This window comes from Scyliorhinus torazame, chromosome 10 (genome assembly GCF_047496885.1).
Source record: "Scyliorhinus torazame isolate Kashiwa2021f chromosome 10, sScyTor2.1, whole genome shotgun sequence".
Taxonomy (NCBI): domain Eukaryota; kingdom Metazoa; phylum Chordata; class Chondrichthyes; order Carcharhiniformes; family Scyliorhinidae; genus Scyliorhinus; species Scyliorhinus torazame.
Genome location: NC_092716.1, coordinates 16,354,553 through 16,378,333, shown reverse-complemented (window position 1 = coordinate 16,378,333; position 23,781 = coordinate 16,354,553). Strand labels below are relative to the sequence as shown.

General features: G+C 47.6%; 1 protein-coding gene across 1 annotated transcript in view; it reads left to right on the top strand.

Moving 5' to 3' along the window:
* Nucleotides 1-23,781, top strand: part of adamts18 (ADAM metallopeptidase with thrombospondin type 1 motif, 18) — a 301,723-nt gene that overhangs the window by 232,032 nt on the left and 45,910 nt on the right. The window contains exons 17-18 of the mRNA XM_072517824.1: nt 3,220-3,361; nt 9,034-9,160. Of these exons, the coding sequence (XP_072373925.1) occupies nt 3,220-3,361; nt 9,034-9,160 (269 nt within the window). The remainder of the gene's footprint in view (nt 1-3,219; nt 3,362-9,033; nt 9,161-23,781) is intronic.

Sequence of the window (23,781 nt, the reverse complement as noted above, 5' to 3'; positions counted from 1 at the left end):
CAATGTCACGCAGGCACAGACTCGCATTCACACAAACGCAGTTGCACTCTCTCACACATACACTCATTCACATGCACATACTTGCACTCAGGCACTGCCACATGCACACTCACACACACTCTCACTCACACATATATACACACACTCACACTTGTATTATCTCACACCTATACTCATTCACACACTCACACTCTCTCACACAAACACTCACTCAGATGTTCACACTCACACACACATGCAATCGCACTCTCCCACATTTGCACTCTCTCACACACATACACATGCTGACACACAAATACACACATACACATTCACTCTCTCACATTTGCACTTAAATACCCACACTCTCCCACACACACTCACTCCCTCACAAACACACACAGATACACACTCACATAGACACACACACACTCACACTAATTTAAACACTCACTTACACAGACACACACATATTCTCACTCACTCATACACACAGAAACACATGATGAGGTCCCTCCGCTCTTTCACATCTGACCTGTTGTACTTCACTGACTTTCTTCTCTCCTCTCATTGGCAGCTGTGCTTTCAATCACTGTAATAATAATAATCTTTATTAGTGTCACAAGTAGGCTTACATTAACACTGCAATGAAGTTACTGTGAAAATCCCCAGGTCGCCACACTCCGGTGCCTGTTTGGGTACACTGGGGGAGAATTCAGAATGTCCAATTCACCTAACAGAATGTGCAGACCCAGCACAGACAGCGACCCGAGCCGGAAATCGAACCTGGACCCTGGCGCTGTGAAGCAACGGTGCTAACCATTGTGCTACCGTGCCGCCCATAAGCTTTGGAATTCTCTTAACCTGTCCATCTCTTTCCTGTTTTACAGCAGTAACTAAAACCTAACCCTTTCACCAAATCTCTGTCCGAATATTTCCTTTTGTGCCTTTGTGCCAAACTTTGTTTGATAATCTCTGCTGTGAAACGTCGTGGTATGTTGAACGGTGTTAAAGGTGTTGGCCGGAATTCTCCAGCAGTTCATTGGGCACTGCAATCTCTGATCCCGCCGTCAGTGCACCCTCGCCCGTGGGTTTCCAGCCGGCGTCGGGTGGCTTCAGTGGGAGTTCCTATTGACAGCGGAGCGAGCAGAGAATCCTTCTGCCAGCGAATGATGCACCGCCTTCCCGCCACCGGGAAGCACGTGTCTGAGAGGCCGGAGAATCCCGCCTGCTGTGTAAATATAAGTTATCTTTGCAGAGGGCACAGAGAAAGATGAGCTCACTATTTTTGTAAACAGAGCGACACAGGGCCCACTCTCTTTCCCTTCAGGTGCATCACGTTTTACTCTGTTAAACTTATTCATTCATCAATAGAGAGGTGTGAAGAGGGAATGGGGGTGTTGTAGAATGTTGCAGCGCAAAAGGAGGCCTTTCAGCCCGTCAGGCCTGTGCTAGCCTTTTGAAAGTGCTGGCCAATTAGAGCCCTGCAGAGATTTCCCCATCCCGTAGTTACCCAATAGAATCTCCTTTAAATGCCCTTTCTATAATCTTTATTGTTGTCACTAGTAGGCTTACATTAACACTGCAATGAAGTTACTGTGAAAAGCCCCGAGTCGCCACATTCTGGTGCCTGTTCGGGTACAGAGGGAGAACTCAATGTCCAATACACCTAACAAACACATCAATGAACAAAGATCAATACAGCGCAGGAACAGGCCCTTCGGCCCTCCCAAGCCTGCGCCGACAATGGTACCTGCCTAATCTAAAACCGTCTGCACTTACGGAGTCCGTATTCTTCCATTCCCACCCTATTCATATATTTGAGTAGATGCCCTTAAATGCAACTATCGTACCTGCTTCCACCACCTCCCCAGGCAGCGCGTTCCATATATTTACCACCCTCTGTAAAAAACCTGCCTCGCACATCTGTTCTAAACATTTCCCCACGCACTTTAAACCTGTGTCCCTTAGTACATGACACTCCCACCCGAGGAAAGAGCATCTGACTATTCGCTCTGTTCGTGCCACTCATAATCTTGTAGACCTCTATCAGGTTGCCTCTCAACACCTGTCGTTCCAGTGAGAACAGACCGAGTTTATCTACCTCTTCTCATAGCTAATGCCCTCCATATCAGGCAACATCCGAGTAAACCGCGTCTGTACCCTCTCCATAGCATCCACATCCTTCTGGCAGTGTGGCGACCAATATTCCAAATGAGGCCTAACTGATGGGCCGAATGGGCCTCCTTCTGCACTGTAAATTCTATGATTCTATGATTAATGTCCACTACAGTTGCAACATGACTTGCCAATTTTTATATTCAATGCCCTGACCAATGAAGGCCAGCATGGCGTATGCCTTCTTGACCACCTTATTCACATGCTTTGCCACTTTCATTGATCAGTGGACATGCACGCTCAGAGCTCTCTGCCCTTCAGTGCTCGCAAGTGTTCTACCATTTATTGTGTAATTCCTACATGCATTGGACCTTCCAAAGTGCATTACCTCACACTTGTCCGGATTAAACTCCATCTACCATTTCTCCGCCCAAGACTCCAACCAATTTATATCCTGCTGTATCCTCTGACAATCCTCTTCATTATCTGCAACTCCATCAATTTTTGTGTCATCTGCAAACTTACTAATCAGACCAGCTATATTTTCTTCCAAATCAATTATATACACCACGAACAACAAAGGACCCAGAACTGATCCCTGTGGAACGCCGCTAGTCACAGCCTTCCATTGTCAAAGGCTTTACTGAAGTCCATGCATACAACATTTATGTCTTTTGGGACGTGTGGGAGGAAACCGGAGCACCCGTAGGAAACCTACGCAGACACGGGGAGAACATGCTGATCCCACGCAGACAGTGACCCAAGCCGGGAATCGAACCTGGAACTGGCGTTGTGAAGCAAAAGTGCTAACCAACTACCGTGCCGACAGTGCATTCCAAATCGCAATTCACTGTCTTTTTTTATTCTCTTCTCGGCACTTTATTTTTCAGTCAATTACCTTAAACCTGTCCCCTCTGGTTACCGACCCTGCTGTCACTGGAAACAACTTCTCCCTAACTACTCTGTCAAAACTGTCCTTGATTTTGAACACCTCTATTAAATCTCCCCTTACCTTTTGATGTTTTTCTTTTGTGCGACGGAGACAAATTGACAATAAACCTATTCAATGCCTCTTTCTTCCCCACCTCCCTCCCCCCCTCGGCCCCCACTCTTAAACTTCAGGTCCTTTTACAAGGCAAGAATCCAGGTATTGCCTGGGAGTACACCTTACCGAAGGCTGTCAATGAAAGCAAGACCACTGTTCGGAGACACAACTACACCTGGGTGGTCGTGAGATCGGGTTGCTCGGTATCTTGTGCTGGAGGTGAGTAACACTCCTGTTCATCTGAAGAAAAAAGAACACTTTCCTTTTCTTCCCCCCCCCCCCCCCAACCCCTCCACCCCCGAGAGAGAGCGAGAAACAACGGGCAATGTTCTGTTAAAGGCACAGGGATTCGGCTTTATCCTTTTCATAGCCTGTGGGCCGCTCAGCAAAAGCAGGCATGTACGTAATTTCAATTATTTTTTTTGTCGGTGTCTAACAGCCGCAAGTCTGGCTTAGCATAACTGCCCGGCAACAGTGACAGGAAACGCAGAGTGATTGTCATCTTAATTTTGTTTTAATCTTGCGCGTGTTCTCTGTTTCAACCGGACAGTGTATCAGATCCTATGGGTTCATTGTACGGCAAGATAGAGTTTAGAACATCTGTCCCCCTCGGTCAACAGAGTGTGAGGCTCAACACAAACTGGACTCAGATGAATTATAATAATAATAATCTTTATTATTGTCACAAGTAGGCTTACATTAACACTCCAATGAAGTCACTGTGAAAACACCCAGCCACCACATTCCGGGGCCTGTTCGGGTACACAGAGGGAGAAATCAGAATGTCCAATTCAGCTAACAAGCACGTCTTTCGGGACTTTGTAGGGGGAAACCGGAGCACCCGGAGGAAACCCACGCAGACACGGGGAGAGCGTGCAGACTTCGCACAGACAGTGACCCAAGCCGGGAATCGAACCTGGGACCCTGGCGCTGTGAAGCAACAGTGCTAACCACTGTATTACCGTGGCACCCATACATTCAGCACTTTGTGTTCAAGAAAGGAAGTTGTGCTTTTGCGACCCCTCACCCAAACTCAGGGGGCCGGATTCTCCGACCCGCCGCGTCACATTTCTGCCTCGACTCGCCGGCGGGATTCTCCGTTACGCCGGCCGGGCAATGGGGTTTCCCATTGTGGGGCACACCGTCTGGAAACCCCCGGGCACCAGCAAAATGGAGAATCCCGCCGGCGGAGAATCCCACCCCCTCTGTCCCTAAGTGTTTCTCAGCCAAGCAAGAACGTTTTGAGTTGTGGTCACTGTTGTAATGTAAGAAACGTGGCAGCCAATTTGTGCACAGTAAGCTCTCAGAAACAGTAATACAATAGTACTGTCTACAAAAATCATTTGATGCGAGTAGACAACCACAACAAATAATCGAAAGGGCAAATAGAATGCAAGCCTTAATCTCAAGGATTCTGCAAAACAAAGAGGCGGGAGCCATATTCCAGTTACATAAATCTCATAGATCCCACACAGAGTGCGTGCTCATAAGATAGAATTAGAGAAGAAAGAGAAAATGCTGGAAAATCTTAGCAGGTCTGGCAGCATCTGTAGGGAGAGAAAAGAGCTAACATTTCGAGCCCAATGACTCTTTGTCAAAGCTCCTTAGACTTAGAGAAAATGTTTCCCCACTGGGGGAGCCAAAAACCAATGTCACTGCACTAGTTAAACAACAAGAAACATACAGATCTCAATCCATCTTACGATGGGAGAATTGTGGACTCAGCATCAGGCAGATCAGATTGCAACTCCTCATGCTCAACGTTTCTCCACCAGCTGCCTCTCCAATGCATTCTTTGGCCCCACCCAGCAATGGCCTCATCTCTCCAAGCTGAATCTCTGCAGGCTGCAAAGCACTTTAACTCCCCAGGGACTTGCCCAGTCCAAACCGCAGTCCATTAGCCCAGACTGCAAAACACATTCCTTTGCCAATTTCACCTTATGGCTGCTAAAACCACCCAGGCCCTGTAAAACAATTTTTTTTAAAAACATGACCATTGCAGTCAAACACACTCTAACCCCAGGCGTTTAACCCTTAAATTGCCCAACACTTAGAATCCAATATTCTTAAAGTCTTCCTGTCTTCCAGTCGTCACAGGTAAGAAACAAAATGACTCTCTTCAGCAAACCTGAACTTCATGACGTTAACAGAGAAGACTCGGTTCCATATGCAGAGCGAATGCGTTATATCTTCCGGGCTAATAACATTGTGGGAGATGAGAAGCAGAAAGTGCTTCTGCTGACAGCATGCAGGGCCCCGACATTCAGCGGAATAAAAAGCCTGACTGACACTGACTCAAAAAGTTTTGATGAGCCCGTAGCACAAAATCACTCTGACTCGAAACCCTCTATCATCCTCCAGAGATACCACTTTAATACAATCCCCCGAGGGACCCCGTCACGGAATTTATAAGCGGGTTGTGAATTCAGCCCATCCCTGACCGGGATGTTGCGGGACAGGTTGGTGGGCGAAATAAACAATCTCTAAATTCAGTAGAAGTTACTGGCAGAGCCTAACCTGTATGAGAAAAAAAAAACCATTGAGATAGCCCTATCCCTGGAGAACACAGTAAAATGAACTCAGGAGCCAAAGGGAGCCCCTGACTGTAATGCCCTCCAGTTAGGTGGAAGAACCCTTGTGTAAAGGTGCCCATTCCTTAGTTGAAGGTGCCTGCGTGGATCGCCCATTACCAAGTCAGAGCTTAGCTGGTGTCCCCCAGCAGTCAAGGAAATTTCATGACAATCCTAAGGATACTGGGGAAGCAATTCCTGAAGAATGCAGATGCCAAAGATGTACTGGTTAGGTGGGTTGGCCATACTCAATAGCCGCTTATTGTCCTAAGGTGTGCAGGTTAGGTGGGGTTATGAGGTTACGGGGATACAAAAGGGATGGGCCTAGGTGGAGTGCTCTTTCAGAGGGTCGGGACTCGATGGGCCGAATGGCCTCCTTCTTCATTGTAGGAATTCTATGGTTCTATGCCAGATGATGGGCTAACTGTAAAAGAGCACTACCAAGGCAAGGCTATAGGAAACAGCAGTATATGTCTATTCAGGAAAGAAGTCAGGGCCAGCATAGGCTGGCACCATGCAGGTATGCCCACCCCCAAATGAAGAGACAATGCAATTAAACTGTATCATCGGGCCCAAGGTCACCCTGATAATTTTAAAGCTACTAGTAAATGGTCATCCATCAGAGGTGCAAGTGGACATCTGGTCTGCTGTCTCCGTCATTGTGGAGCAGATATTTGATTGCCTCCAAACCGGCATCCAATCCTTGACCTTAGAAGACACTAGAGCCAGATTAGCCATCTACACAGGCGAACCTTTACTGATTAAGGACACCACAATGACCCCAGTGACTTACAGGCAGCAATCAGCCCGCTTCCACTCAACATTGTGTGGGGACGGGAACCAAGTCTTATGATTGGCTCCAGCGGAGCAGGCTGGATTGGCTCGAGATTTTCAGACTGGCGTTGGAGGACTGTACAAAGTTGTCAGCAGTACCCTAAGGTCTTTCAAGATGGGCCTTTGGAAAATATTGGGACCTGGTGCCAAAATCCATGTCAGGACCTTGACGCTACGCCTAAGTATTTCAGAGCAAGACTAGTTCCGCATTTCCTGTTGGAGAAGGTCGAGACCGAGCTTGGGCACCTGGAAAATCTATGTATAATAAAAGCTGTGCAACTTGCAGAGTGGGCAGCGCCTGTCGTCCCGGTACTTAAACTGAACATATCAAATCCGCCTTTGCAGGGATTATAAGCTTGCGGTTTCCAAATTGGATATGTACCCCATTCTGCGAATAGATGACCAATATGCCAAACTAGCAGGTGGCCAGACGTTCACTAAGATAGATATGAGCACTCATATCTTCACCTCTAATTCCTGCAAATACATCACGATCAACACGCATAAGGGCCTGTACACTCGCTTGCCCTTCAGGGTCTCATCAGCATGTGCCATATTCCAAGAGTCAGGGAAAACACACTCCAAGTGTTACCCAAAGTGGCGGCATGCTTGGATGATGTTCTCTCCCCTAGGGCCATCAGAACAAGAGCAACTAGTAAACCTAGACATCTTCTTGCACCGATGTTTGAAAACAGGGGCATATCTCAAAAAACCTATCCCTCCAGCACAGTGTCAGTGGTACACAACGTGATGCGAAGGCAGGACATGTCCACAAGGACTGTATGGTGGTCACTCCTATGATATTGTCATGGATAGATGCATCTGCAACAGGCATTTGGTATGGCTAAAGTTAAATATGTTTTTCCCTCTTGTTGGTTCCCTCACCACTTGCCGTAGATTGAGTCCAGCAGCTATGGCCTTTAGGACCTGGCCAGCTCGATCTGTGGTGGTATCAATGAACCACTGTTGGTGATGAATATTGATGTCCTCCACCCAAAGTATAATCTGCGCCGTTGCCACCCTCAGTGCCGGGGAGAAGGTGGCACATGATAATCAGCAGGAGGTTTCCATGACCATTTAGGACCTGTTGCCATGAGACTTCATGAGGTCCCAGGTCGATGTTAAGAACTCCCATTGCACCGGCCGCACTCCTGGATGGTGATGGGACATTTTCTGTACCATATGATTCCTTGAGTATGACTATGTCATGAATAGTCCGTGAGACAACTCTCCTAATTTTGGTATTAGCCTTCAGGTGTTAGTAAAGAGTACTTTTTAGGCTTGGCAAGGTTTACCATTTTCAATTCTGGTGCCTTGTTCGATGCCGGTGATTTGTCCGGTTTCATTCCTTTGAGGATTTTTAGCGGTTTAATACAATAGATTAGTGGTTTAACACAACTGAGTGGCTTGTTCGGCAATTTCAGAGGGAACTTCAGAGTTATGCAGACTCGATGGGCCGAATGGCCCCCTTCTGCACTGTAAGTTCTATGATAATCTATGATGATGAACTACATTGTTGTGGGTCTGGAGTCACTGGGATTTCCTTCCCTGAAGGACATTATTGAACCAGATGGGTTTTTACAACAATCATTTCATGGTCATCGTTTGACTTTTAATTACAGATTTTTTAATTGAGTTCAAATGGTGGGATTCAAACCCGGATCCCCAGGGCTCCACCCTGGGGATCCATATTACCAGCCCAGCGACAATACCACTTGGCCGCCGCCACCTCCGCTGTCCTCTTTGAGTCTGGGCGCCAGACTATAAGGAGGATGTGAAGGTCTTTGAAGGGGTGCAGAAGAGGTTTCCCAAGACTGGTCCCAGTGATGAGGGATTTGAGTTATGTGGAAGGATTAGAGAAGCTGTGATTTCCTTTCTTTGGAGCAGAAAATGTTGAGGGGAGATTGGAGAAGAGGTGTTCTAAATTCTGAAGAGCTGGGTAGGTTAAGTAAGGAGAAACCGTTTACATTGGCAAGGGGCTCAGAACCCCGAGGAAATGGATTTCAGGCTTTCAGGGAAAGAATTTGGAGGGAAATGTGATGCCTTTTTTTTACTCATTGTGTTATGATCGGGAATACGTCGCTGAAAGGGTGGTGAAAACGCGTTTCATAATTCTCGATAGGGCTAGGAAATATTCCTGAGAGACGACATTCTGCGAAGCAATGGGGAAAGTGCGGGGAGTGCGACTAATAGCACATTCAGGAAGATGGCACTGGCATGATCGGCCAAATGGCCTCCTTCCGTGCTGTGTCACTCTTTGATTTTGTGCAGATCAGGATCCCTGGATGCTTTTTTCTGTACTTTCCCAAAGACCATCAAGACAGATCGTTGCTGTACAACAAATTCAGCAAAGCCCAGAACTGGAAGCCGTGCTGCCTTAGTACGAAGGATAATCCCGTATTAGCTGCTCTATTAGCTCCCAAGACATCAGTGTAGCCTTAAACTGGATTTAACATGAACACTAACAAGAGTTTGGCTTTCTTGCAGGAAAAATGGTGAGCACCGCCTATTGTCTACAGGACCACCTCATTCAAGTCAACTCCACCTTCTGTCTCGCACAGACAAGACCTGCAACAGGATCAATTACCTGCAACACACAGCCCTGTCCTGCAAGGCAAGTATTTCAAATAAATCCATAAGCATATCCAGAATACGTTTTTTTGTTAATTAAGGATATTGAAAGACAGCGCTTCTGGCATTGCTGCACTCCATCAGTTTTGACACTTGAGTGTCAGCCTAGTTTCTATGCAGAAGACTCTGGAGTGGGATTTGAACTCACAAGCTGCTGACTCAGACAAGAGTGCTATCAGCAAATCGCGGCTGACACTATGGATGTGAAAGCGTGGGAAACAGGGACAAGACAGCGATAGCAATTCCCAACGTGCACTCCCGATTGTGTGCAGCCATTGCATCACGGCTTGGGAGATCACCTTTGGTCATTGCACAGTGACACGCTTTCAATTAGAAATGGTGTCCTGTATCCCATAGGAACTCGACGGGCAGCCTCTTACTCGCCTTGTACAAGGGGTCTCCCATGTTTCACACCCAACGTCGGTGAGGCCGGGCACCGGCCTGCGTCTGGTCTAGGGGCAGCGTGGTGGCACAGTGGTTGGCGCTGTGGCTTCGTGCCGCCGGGATCCTGGGTTATGTTCCCGCTTGGGTTGCTGTCTGTGCGGACTCTGCGCGTTCTCCCCGTGTCTGCGTGGGTTTCCTCCGGGTGCTCCGGTTTCCTCCCACGGTCCAGGGATGTGCAGGTTGGGTGGATTGACTATGCTGAATTGCCTTTAGGTTAGATCGGGATAGGGTGGAGGTGTGGGCTTAGGTATAGTGCTCTTTCCAAGAGCCGGTGCAGACTCGATGGGCCGAGTGGCCTCCTTCTGCACTGTAAATTCGATGATTCTATGGTTCTAGTTTACTGCAGTTTATTAGTCACTGAAGATCGTGGGTGGTCTCTGTGTATGGAACGCCCGAGGCTGGTGGTCTTTGTATTTGTTGGGACACGTGAAGTCAAATGTATGGGGTTTCTGTTATGTTTGTCTTCAATCTAATTAACTGGTTTAGGTTGGCTGAATGGAGCAGAGCCCCATTATTGATGTGCTAATGCACTGTTTCGGTGATCTGCAATTGGATACATAAATATGAATGATTGTCACGTGAGGAATAAAGAGTCTGGAGTAGGGGACTAAGACCAGGTAACAATGTTAGAAACACGGCCGACCCCAGGGACTGGTAATGAATACAGTCTATAGGGCAATAGAGTGTTCAGGAAAGGAGGTGGTGGAACCTGAGATGTGAAGGACATCTGGGGAGAGGGAGAATGTCGATCCTGTGGGAGGGGAAAAGTTACACAATGAGCCTGCTCTGGTTAGTGTGAAAGGACAAAGGGGTTTACTCCGAGTATCAGGGTCAGATGGAAAGGAGTGCAACTCACCAGAATGGGAGTATGTGGAAACAGCCAAGTTCTTTCAATGGGAATAAAGAAATACTTGCAATTATAAAGCACCTGTCGCATCCACTCGACAATCCAGGGTGCTTTACAACCAATGAACTACAGCTGCTGTTCTTGGATACCTGGTGGTCCATTTGCACACAGCAAGCTCCCACAGACAGCAATGTGACAATGAACAGGTAATCTGCTTTGGTAATGTTGCTTGAAGGATAAGTACTGGTCAGGACAACAAGGATATTTCCCCTGCTCTACATAGGGATGCAATCGCAGAAATTGCAACACCTGCCCCTTTACCTCCTCCCTGCTCACCATCTTTACAGGTGAGGCAGCGCTTCACGTGCACCTCCTTGCATCTGGTCTATAGCATTCACTGCTCCCAATGCAGTCTACTCTACATCAGAGAGACTAAACGGAGACTGGGTGTTCGCTTTGCAGAACACTTTCGGCCCATGCGCAAGCAGGACCCAGATCTTCCTGTCGCTGCCATTTCACATGTCCGTCTTTGGCCTGCTGCAATTTTCCAGTGAAACCCAGTGCAACCTGAAGGAATAGCACCTCATCTTCCAATCAGGCACCTTACAGCCTTCCAGGGTTGATTTGAATTAGATTTATTGTCACGTGTACTGAGGCACAGTGAAGAGTATTGTCCTGCATACAGTACTTAACATTGAGTTCAACAACTTCAGACTGTGAACTCTCTCCTCCGCCCTCACCCCATTTTTATTTCTATCAATTTATTTTCATTTCCCTCCGTTCTCCCCTCACCACTCTCTCCCCTCTCCCCACCCCATCCCACTGGGGCCATCCGTTCTCTGTTCCAAATTGTGCTTTGACACACTGCTTATCTCTGTTCTGCAATTAACATAAAACATAGAACATAGAACAATACAGCGCAGTACAGGCCCTTCGGCCCACGATGTTGCACCGAAACAAAAGCCATCTAACCTACACTATGCCATTATCATCCATATGTTTATCCAATAAACTTTTAAATGCCCTCAATGTTGGCGAGTTCACTACTGTAGCAGGTAGGGCATTCCACGGCCTCACTACTCTTTGCGTAAAGAACCTACCTCTGACCTCTGTCCTATATCTATTACCCCTTAGTTTAAAGTTATGTCCCCTCGTGCCAGCCATTTCCATCCGCGGGAGAAGGCTCTCACTGTCCACCCTATCCAACCCCCTGATCATTTTGTATGCCTCTATTAAGTCTCCTCTTAACCTTCTTCTCTCCAACGAAAACAACCTCAAGTCCATCAGCCTTTCCTCATAAGATTTTCCCTCCATACCAGGCAACATCCTGGTAAATCTCCTCTGCACCCGCTCCAAAGCCTCCACGTCCTTCCTATAATGCGGTGACCAGAACTCTACGCAATACTCCAAATGCGGCCGTACCAGAGTTCTGTACAGCTGCAACATGACCTCCCGACTCCGGAACTCAATCCCTCTACCAATAAAGGCCAACACTCCATAGGCCTTCTTCACAACCCTGTCAACCTGGGTGGCAACTTTCAGGGATCTATGTACATGGACACCTAGATCCCGCTGCTCATCCACACTTTCAAGAACTTTACCATTAGCCAAATATTCCGCATTCCTGTTATTCCTTCCAAAGTGAATCACCTCACACTTCTCTACATTAAACTCCATTTGCCACCTCTCAGCCCAGCTCTGCAGCTTATCTATATCCCTCTGTAACCTGCTACATCCTTCCACACTATCGACAACACCACCGACTTTAGTATCGTCTGCAAATTTACTCACCCACCCTTCTGCGCCTTCCTCTAGGTCATTGATAAAAATGACAAACAGCAACGGCCCCAGAACAGATCCTTGTGGTACTCCACTTGTGACTGTACTCCATTCTGAACATTTCCCATCAACCACCACCCTCTGTCTTCTTTCAGCTAGCCAATTTCTGATCCACATATCTAAATCACCCTCAATCCCCAGCCTCCGTATTTTCTGCAATAGCCTACCGTGGGGAGCCTTATCAAACGCTTTGCTGAAATCCATATACACCACATCAACTGCTCTACCCTCATCTACCTGTTCAGTCACCTTCTCAAAGAACTCGATAAGGTTTGTGAGGCATGACCTACCCTTCACAAAGCCATGCTGACTATCCCTGATCATATTATTCCTATCTAGATGATTATAAATCTTGTCTCTTATAATCCCCTCCAAGACATTACCCACTACAGACGTGAGGCTCACCGGTCTATAGTTGCCGGGGTTGTCTCTGCTCCCCTTTTTGAACAAAGGGACCACATTTGCTGTCCTCCAGTCCTCTGGCACTATTCCTGTAGCCAATGATGACATAAAAATCAAAGCCAAAGGTCCAGCAATCTCTTCCCTGGCCTCCCATAGAATCCTAGGATAAATCCCATCAGGTCCTGGGGACTTATCTATTTTCAGTCTGTCCAGAATTGCCAACACCTCTTCCCTACGTACCTCAGTGCCATCTATTCTATTAGCCTGGGGCTCAGCATTCTCCTCCACAACATTATCTTTTTCCTGAGTGAATACTGACGAAAAATATTCATTTAGTATCTCGCCTATCTCTTCAGACTCCACACACAATTTCCAATACCTGTCCTTGACTGGTCCTACTCTTTCTCTAGTCATTCGCTTATTCCTGACATACCTATAGAAAGCTTTTGGGTTTTCCTTGATCCTTCCTGCCAAATACTTCTCATGTCCCCTCCTTGCTCGTCTTAGCTCTCTCTTTAGATCCTTCCTTGCTACCTTGTAACTATCCATTGCCCCAACTGAAAGTTCACACCTCATCTTCACATAGGCCTCCTTCTTCCTCTTAACAAGAGATTCCACTTCCTTGGTAAACCACGGTTCCCTCGCTCGACGCCTTCCTCCCTGCCTGACTGGTACATACTTATCAAGAACACACAGTAGCTGATCCTTGAACAAGCCCCACTTATCCAATGTGCCCAACACTTGCAGCCTACTTCTCCACCTTATCCCCCCAAGTCACGTCTAATGGCATCATAATTGCCCTTCCCCAAGCTATAACTCTTGCCCTGCGGTGTATACTTATCCCTTTCCATCATTAACGTAAACGTCACCGAATTAACACATTCTGATCTCTTAATGTGCCACTATCAGCTCCCAGATTAATTATTGTCACCGCTATTTACATTCCCTTTGTCTTTTTATCCACAACATTTTTGTCAATCTCCACCTATCGCTGGCCCCCTATCCAGCCCCACTGCCCCACCACTCACACCAGTATAAATCCCATCCTATTTCCAGTTCTCGTTCGCTTTGACAAAGAGTTATCCAGACTCAAAACATTAACTCAGTTCTCTCTCCACAGATGCTGTCATACTTGCTGAGAATGTCCAGAATTTTCTGTTGTTGTTTGGGATATTTATATCCACACGTGAGGGTTGATGGGGCCATAGTTTAATCTGATTTGAAAGGCATCACCTCCATCAATACTGCACTGCAGTGTCAGCCTTGATTGTTGTACTCAAGTGCTGGACTGGGACTTGAACCCACAACCTTGTGATTCAGAAAAGATCAATATCAAGTGAGCCACGGCTGGCAAACCTGAATGGAGTTGGGGGCTATCAAGCCAACTTGGCCTACATATACCTCAGTGGCTCAGAGCACAGCCTGTTCAAATACACCCTGGTGGACCCCCAGTGGTGTCCAGAGTGGCGGGAGCGGGGAGGGGTGTGGCTGGTGCAGACCCCACCTTTATGGACAGTTCTGGTCCAAGGAGGTGACCCAGGGCAGCAATGGCTTTCCTTGTGGAAAGGGGCCCCCCGATTTCCTCCCCACCTCCCTCCACCAATAACCAATGCCTGTCTGCTGGCTGGACTCTGGCTACCCCCAGCCTATCTCACCGGTGACCGGGAATGCCCACCTTTGAGGCACCCTCTCTCCATGGTGCTGTAGCCTCAGCATTGGTCACTGCGAGCGGTGAAGCTGCTGAGGGGCCAGCCCTCTGATTGGGCTGGCGGCTCTGCGGGAGGACCAAAGTCCTAAATGGGATGGAGACGACCCCTGCAGCGGTGACCATTGGAAACATCCCACCACAGGAGCAAGGTCGTCTCCTGCCTTTGACCCTCAGTGGCAGGACTTCACCATCAACAAGAAAACCTAGGCCATAGACTCTTATTGTTCTGCGGTTAGAATGCGTCACCAAGTGGCTAATCGCAATGTGTGAGTGGAAACAGAACTGGAACCTGCCTTTGAGATCACAAATATCCTCCAATTCATGCATCTTGCACATCCCTGATTTTAGTTGCTCTGCATTGACAGCTGGACTTTCAGTTCCCTGGGCCCTAAATTCAGGAGTTCCACTCCTAATACCTTTTATGATGCTCTCTAAAACCCACCTCCTTGAACAAACGTTTGATGATCTGTGTGATATTTCCTTCTGCGGTTCGGTGTCAAATTTTATTAATGCTCTTGTGAAGAGCCTCGGGACTTTTTCGACATGAAATGTGCAATATAAATGAAGCTGTTGTTGAGGTACACATTCAGTGCTCCACTGAGCAATGTCATCATCGAGGAAACCATCAACTTCCAATTGCCTTCTTTCCCTTTGAAGGGGAGTCTGGCCTCATTTCAAAGGAAACTGTGATGGCATGAGGCACAAGTTGGCTGTGATGGATTTGGGAACATTACTTAACGAGATGACAGTGGATAGTCAATGGCAAACATTCGGGAAGCGCATGGGTAAACTGCAACAGTTGTTCATTCCTGTCTGCCGCAAAAATAAAATGGGAAAGGTGGCCAAACCATGGCTTACAAGGGAGATCAGGGATAATATTAGATCTAAGGAAGAGGCATACAAATTGGCCAAAAATATAGCAGATCTAAGAATTGGGAGCAGTTTAGAATTCAACAAAGGAAGACAATGGATTGATGAGGAAAAATAAAATAGAGTACGAGAATAATCTTGCGGGAACGTAATACTTTACAGTCAGAAAAAGGGAAATATATAAATGGGATCAAAAGATGGCTGACTAATTAAATACATACTTTGGTTCTGACTTCAAAAAGATCACAAATATCGCATCAGAAATATTTGGGAACACAGGGTTTCGTGTGAGTCGGGAAATAGAAGCGGAACTTTCTGACTGTTCATACTGCCGGGATCTAGTGGTCCAGTCGATGGCGCACCCTCCTCCGCGGGTTTCCCAGTGGCGAGGGGAGCATTCAACCAGAAGCCCCGTTGACAATGGCGGGAACAAAAGATCCCACTGGCAGTCAATGACGGGCCACCTCCACTGCTGTGAAGCGCACGGCGGGTTGCGTAGAAAATCTTGCCCAGGGCCGGGGAAATTAATGCGACTGAAGGCCGATAAATCCCCAAGGCCTGATAATCTACATCACAGAGTACCGAAGGAAGTGGCCTTAGAAATAACAGATGCATTATTGGTCTTCTTCCAAGATTCTGTAGACTCTGGAACGGTTCCTGCAGATTGGAGGATAGCTAATGTAACTCCACTATTTAAAAAGAGAGGTAGAGAGAAAACGGAATTTCAGACCAGTTAGCCTGATGTCGGTAGCAAGGGCAATCCACCTAACCTATTCGGTCATTCAATGTGATCTTGGCCAATCTGTTCCTCAATATAATTCACCCACCTTTGCTCCACTTATAAAAATCTGTTCATCTCAGTCTTGAACATGTAAATTCCCACCATCTGTTGCCGTTTGGGAGAGGAGTCTGGATTTCTATCATAATCTGTGTGAAAACATGTTTCCTGATCTCACTCCTGAATGGTCGAGCTCGAATTCGAAGATGATTTATTTCCTTGCTCTGGACTCTGACCAAAAGAGGAAATAGTTTCTCTCCACCGAATCTGTCGAATCCTTAAATCATTTTTACCTTCAGCTGGGCGGCAGGGTAGCACAGTGGTTAGCACAGTTGCTTCACAACGCCAGGGATCCGGGTTCGATTCCCGGCTTGGGTAACTGTCTGTGCGGAGTCTGCACGTCCTCCCCTTATCTGTGTGGGTTTCCTCCGGGTGCTCCGGTTTCCTCCCACAAGTCCCAAAAGACGTGCTTGTTAGGTGAATTAGACATTCTGAATTCTCCCTCTGTGTACCTGAACAGGCGCCGGAATGTGGCGACTGGGGGATTTTCACAGTAACTTCATTGCAATGTGTAAGCCTACTGTGACACTAATAAAGGTTATTATTGTATTACCCCTAGGGCAGCACGGTGGCACAGTGGTTAGCACTGCTGCCTCACGGCGCCGAGGTCCCAGGTTCGATCCCAGCCCTGGGTCACTGTCCATGTGGAGTTTGCACATTCTCCCCGTGTTTGCGTGGGTCTCACCCCCACAACCCAAAAGATGTGCAGGTGAGGTGCATTGGCCATGCTAAATTGCTCCTTAATTGGAAAAATGAATTGGGTACTCTAAATTTAGAAAGAAAAAATTATTGTATTACCCTTATGCTCAGGTGAATACAAGCCACGTTTATGCAACCTGTCTTCAAATCCAATGATTCCCGGCACTCAGCAAGCATGAGGAGTCAAAGATGATAAGTAAATTCATGCAACAAACCCATCATCCTGAGGAAAAAGCATGACTAATATATGATAGAAACAAATAAAATAAGAACAGGTGAAGGCCATTCGGCCCTTCAAGCCTGCTCCACCATTCATTATGATCATGGCTGATCATCCAACTAAGTAACCTGTTCCACTTTCCCCCCATATCCTTTGATCCCTTTAGCCCCAAGGTCTATATCTAACTCCTTGGCCATGCTAAATTGCCCCTTAGTGTTCAAAGATGTGCAGGTTAGGTGGGGGTCACGGGGATGGGGGCGGGGGGAGTGGGCCTAGGTAAGGTGCTCTTTTGGAAATCGGGTGCAGTCTCGACGGGCCGAATGTTCTCCTTCTCCACTGTCGGGATTCTATGGATTCTCTGGAATGGACGTGAGGGGCTGAATGGCTTACTCCTGTCCCTATGTTTCCTGATGTTTCTGATTGAACGTTTCACCTCCTCATCCCAGCCCAATGACTTCGGCATGCACCTGAAATTTGATCTCCTCAGGCTGTCAACCGTAACCTATAGATAATTGTTAATTGTGACTCAGTCAGTCTGGTGTGGGTTTTCTTTTTAATGTACAGCCCCACAAATGGATAATATTTCATCGAAGGATGAACAGAAATGCTCCTGTAGAATTGCACAGGGATGTCAAGAGCTCCTTGGCTTCAATTCCTGTCAGGCCCGGACAAATCCATTTGCTGTGGCCACCCCCCTCTGAGCAAATTTCTGATTTTGAGCAGTATGAATGTCACTTTGTAGTTTTAAGTGATGGACAAGTTGAAACCTATAGCTCCCTGTATAAGTTACACAAAGACTCTACTGTATGCATGTTCTCTACCTGTAGATTATGCTGAGGTTTAACGCATGTTGAAGAGTGTTTGGGGTGTATTCTGTTGTGCATTAAATAAAGGGAGAGATTTGTTTTAACGTTCTACCTCCCAACTAAATAAGCCTTCTTGCACCGAGAGGCTGGTGTTTACCAAGATGTGGACATTGCAACAAGCGGAACAAGTTCCTGTTAATTATCAGTCCCATCAGTGCTGGCTTCAAGTGGGGTCAAATACTCCCAATGGGGCTTATCACAGAAATCTTGCACCATCCTGCCCTGGTAACTTTAAATGTTTGTGCCTATCCAGTGAGACTCCTGAACTCCAATGCCCAGTATTACATGTTCCCCAAATCCGTACAATTTCACACATTTGCCAGACTGTCCCTGTTCTAACTTCCTCCCCTTGGATCTCAATAGCTGTGTTACTGCTTTCCATTCTCCCTCTCCTCTGACAACATGCAGCCTTCCTAGGCTTTCCAAGCTTGAAGCTAATGAGGACACTTGATTGTTGGCCATCATTTGAAAGGATTTGTTACACAAAGGGCTGGATCTTGCGTTAAAGTAATATAAAGCTCTGATTAGATCCCCATTTAGGGCATTACATTCACTTCTGGGCACCACACCTGAGGAAGGATGTATTCTGGAAGGGTTCAGTGTCCCATCACCAGAGTGAGAACAAGGATAAATTTTGCAGGGCTGCCTGCATGAACACTGCTCGCGTTCCCTTGAGTATAGCAGATTGACAAGTGATCTATTCAAGGTATTTAAGATAATTAAACAAATTGATAGAGGGAAAAACTTCTTCCTCACTTTTACTTTGCTTGTCACTTCAGTTCTCCATCTCGTTCCCACTCTGACCACTCTGATTCCTGGGATGCTGGGACTGACGTATGACTATGTTCGCTGGAGTTTACAAGAATGAGGAGGGGGATCTCCTGGAAACCTATAAAATTCTAACAGGACTTGACAGGGTAGATGCAGGAAGGATGTTCCAGATGGCAAGGAGTCCAGAACCAGGGGCGGGATTCTCCGCAATCGGTGCGATGTCCGCCGACTGCCGCCAAAAACGGCGTGAATCAGTCCGGCATTGCGCCGCCCCAAAGGTGCGGAATTCTCCGCATCTTGAGGGGCTGAGCCCTCACCTTGAGGGGCTAGGCCCGCGCTGGAGTGATTTCCGCCCTGCCGGGTGGTGGGAAAGGACTTTGGCGCCCCGCCAGCTGGCACGGAAATGGCTTTGCGCGGGAGCGTCAGCGGCCGCTCACGGCATCCCCGCACATGCGCAGTGGAGGGGGTCTCTTCCGCCTCCGTCATAGTGAAGACCATGGCGAAGGCGGAAGGAAAAGAGTGCCTCCACGGCACAGGCCCGCCCGCGGATCGGTGGGCCCCGATCGCAGGCCAGGCCACCGTGGGGGCACCCCACGGGGCCAGATCGCCCCGCGCCCCCCCCAGGACCCCAGAGCCCGCCCGCACCGCCTTGTCTCGCCGTTCGAAAGGTGGTTCAATCCACGGCGGCTGGCGTGGGTTGATAGCGGCGGGACTTCGGCCCATCGCGGACCGGAGAATCGCCGGGGGTGGGCCCGCCGACCGGCGCGATTACCGCCGACCGGCATGGCGCGATTCCCGCCCCTGCCGAATCTCTGGTGGCGGAGAATTCGGGACACGTCAGAGGCGGGATTCACGCCAGCCACCGGCGATCCTCCGACCCGGTGAGGGGTCGGAGAATCGCGCCCCAGGAGTCATAGACAAGGTTACGGGGTAATTCATTTAAGACGGAGATGGAATGACATTTCTTCAACCAGAGATTGGTGAGCCTGTCAAATTCTCGACCACAGAAAGCAATTGAGGCCAAAACATTGTATGTTTACAAGAAGGAGTTAGATATCGCTCTTTGGGTTAAAGAGATCAAAGGATTTGGGGCAAACTGGAACAGGTTACTGAGTTGGATGGTCTGCCGTGATCATAACGAATGGCAGAACAAGCCTATTCCTGCTCCTATTTTCTTTGTTAACGCCACACTCTGCAGGCTTCTGGACTCAATATTCAGTTCAACAATCGTAATCCCTGCCACCATGTTATCTTGGGGTTTTTTTGTTTATTCGTTCATTTTGTATTTGGTTGGCTGTTTTTCAGTCATTCGCACCTCATCGGGACCCATGAAATGAATGAAAATCGCTTATTGTCACAAGTAGGCTTCAAATGAAGTTACTGTGAAAAGCCCCTAGTCGCCACATTCCGGCGCCTGTTCGGGGAGGCTGGTACGGGAATCGAACCGTGCTGCTGGCCTGCCTTGGTCTGCTTTCAAAGCCAGCGATTTAGCCCTGTGCTAAACAGCCCCTTGTGTTTCATCCTTTGTTTCATTACTTCGCCCGTGAACACAAACCTTTCACCATTTAACCTTTCCGGCCTTCTCACCCCACAACCTTACGTTTTGTTTTTTAACCCTCCACACACCCATTCTCCACTTTCACTTGCTCAAAACCTGTTACATTCCAAACTCCCCTTCCCGCCCTGATGAATGGCCACCATCGACGTAAAACGTTAACTCTGATTCTCTCTCCCCAAATGCTGCCAGGCCCTTGCAGAGCATTTCCAGCACTTTCTGTAATTTATTTCAAACCTTTCCCTCTGCTGACAGATGTCCTGAGCCAAGGGCATAGCCTTAAAATTAAAAGAAGGACGTTCAGGGGCGATGTCAGGAAGCACTTGGCTCGGGTGAAAAAGAATTTACACCAGACCCCGTACCTCTGTGTGCAGTGTAGTGAGGATAGTAATGCAGGAATGAAGACAGTCAATTTTTGCGCAGCAAACCCCCATTAAGAGCGCGGAAATAAATCATAAAATCCCTATAGTGCAAAAGGAGGCCATTCGGCCCATCACTACACAGGACCACTCCCCCATCCACCCCGTCCTAACCTGCACATCCCTGGGCACTAAGGGGCAATTTATCATGGCCAATCCACCTAACCCGCACATCTTTGGACTGTGGGAGGAAACCGGAGCACCCGGAGGAAACCCACGCACACACGGGGAGAACGTGCAGACTCCGCACAGACAGTCACCCAATTGAAATTTTCACAGGAATTGAAACCGGGTCACTGGCACTGTGAGGGAGCAGTGCTAACCACTATGCCAGCCGACTCTGTTTTGCTTGATGTTGATTATGGAATAAATATTGGTCAGAGCTCTGGAGGGTCACCCTCCTCTCTCCCCTTCAATTAGTCTCATTGGATCTGATGTACAGATGGCACAGAAAATTCCCCTCTGAAATACAGAGCATATCATGCTGGGGACATGTGGCTCACAGATGCCAGTACATCTGCGGTAGAGTCCAGAACATGAATAACCAGAGTGACTGGTGTGTTTGGCTTGTTTCAGATATCACTTGCTCCACGTGAATTAGACTGGATTTGACCGCTTGAGTACTTTTTTCCAATTATCAGCCTTAGGAGTTTCTTTATATATTTATTTGCGTTGTCCGGTAGGTTAAATGACCGTGGGGAGGATGGGAGGGGGAAATGTGTCCAGTCATCACGCTGCGGAAACTCGGGACAGAATCTTCTCCACTCAGGAGATTTACAGGTCGAGGGACACTGCTTGTGTCTGAGGTGAGCCCTGTGGACAATTAACTGCCCTCCTCCCTGTGCGCTGTCCAGTTAAAGATGGCGTGCGGGACACAAATTAAGAACGCCCAATCGGAGTGTCTGCAGGACAGGCCTGCCGGCAGTCCCACTGGGAGATGTCGGCCCTGCTGCGGCAGGGGGCAAGTGGGAGGGAGCCTCAAAACGGAGGCGTCAAGGCTTCAGAATAATCAATAAAACTGAAGAGTCAGAGCTGCCATGGTCATTGGTGGGGAAAGGGAATCCCTGCACTGGAATACATTTTTCTGTGACAGCTGTGGTATTATCATAAATGTAAGAACAGCAAGGGTTAATGAAGTGTCTAAGAGCAGCCACTAGAGGGAGCTACAGTTACAAACCATTAATGCTGAGCCTTGTAGGGGGAAGGAGTTAGCTAAAGACAGACTGAAGGAAAGATAGTGTGAGTAAGAGCAGATCATAGTTTATAATAGTACAGGGATTAGTTGTCGATGAGTGTCGGTTATATGTTAACAATCAACTGTGTATTATTTAGGAGTATATGTCAAAATCAAATTAGTAGTGTTAATAAATTTACAGCTTTGTTCAAGTTCATGCTATTTTGTGGTCTTTGAGAGCACTACGCCAACCATCCTAAATTTAGCAACACAGAGAACATCACAACTGTGTCTTGCCAATGATAAAACCCTGGACATGGCCTTCCATGTGCCTCTGGGCTCCCACTTTGAGGACACCTCCAATGCTCTCTTGAGCCTCTGACGCAGCACGGAACCAGCATGTCTTCTGCAAGTGTCCGTGTCCATCGATGGGCACAATTGCAGGCTTTTGAATATTTTAAATATTTAAATTTACCACATTGACTACTTGCTGTGGATGGGGCAGGGAAGGATGGGTTCAGAGAACCCGTCTCCGGGAAAACATATGAGGATATACCTGGGAGTGGACCCAAGCTGCCACGGACCGGATTTCCACCGTCTCCCACCTCCAACGGGCTGGGAAGATTCCACCCTGTGTCTGTGTGGACCTGGTCTACCAGCCAGTCCCTCCCTACCCACCTATTTTGTCTGCTTGTTTGTTACACCAAGCGAAACAGGAGACAGCTTTAGGTATCTCTGGATGCCCTTTTTGGGTGCAACAAGGAACAGCTTCACATTACATTTCACTCTGTGTTATTTTAGAAATAATCATAGATCATAGAATTTACGGTGCAGGAGGAGGCCATTCAGCCCATCGAGTCTGCATTGGCCTTTAGAAAGAGCACCCTACTTAAGCCCACACCTCCATCCTATCCCTGTAACCCAGTAAACCCGCCTAACCTTTTGGATATTAACGGGCAATTTAGCACAACCAATCCACCTCACCTGCGCAGCTTTAGACGATGGGAGGAAACCGGAGCACCCGGAAAAAAAACCACACAGACACGGGGGAGGATGTGCAAACTCCACACAGTCACCCGAGGCCAGAATTGAACCCACGTCCCTGGAGCTGTGAGGCAGCAGTGTTTACCACTGCGCCACCGTGCCATCGTAAGGGAACCTGCTGTAAAACATGGAGAAATAACATGTCATCATGGCAACTTGGTAACCCAGTCTGGGAAGAGGTGAGATCCGCAATGGTAAGTACAGTAGATAGAAAAGGCACAACTGATTTCAAGACATAGATGAGCATGTGAAACTTTGCGGCATTGTCTCAATACGTGCAGCAGTTGAACTGGCATCTGATTCCTGGGCCTTATTTAGATGTTTGCGACCAAATTAAAGGCATCATTAACCCTTATCATGAGAAGATGGCCGTGACTCAGTTGTTCCTTCGGCTGTTTGCAACAGGCAGGAAACATACCATATTCAGCCAGCCCGCGCTTGCAGAACCCCCCCAAAAGCGTCTGCTGTTAGGTGTGTTTGCACAATTGGGCAGCACATGCTGAACAATCCTGACTGCGCTGGTAGCTACACTAACAACCAACTTCAGATCAATAGTTGAGCTCATAACGAAGCTCATTTATACTTGCGAGAAGCAACCTGCATTTGTACACAGGCCCGTTCTGTGTCATGAAAAGCAATACCTTCAAACTTTGAGCCTTTTTTGAATTAGCAGAACCTTGAGGAGCTGACTAGTTTCCTGTTGCTCTATCAATGGCAATCCCCTGTTCAAACAGAGTTGACTTGCCAACCAATTGCCGCGCTTTGCTTCTGTAATACAAATTGTTTCCACCTTTTGAAATTTGGTGTATTTACCCTGTTGAGTGCAAGATGAAAAGATTCAGCAACATGTCTCTCTTTTCAGCAATATTCAAGTTCTTTATTACCAAGTGACTGATTTCATTTGTCTC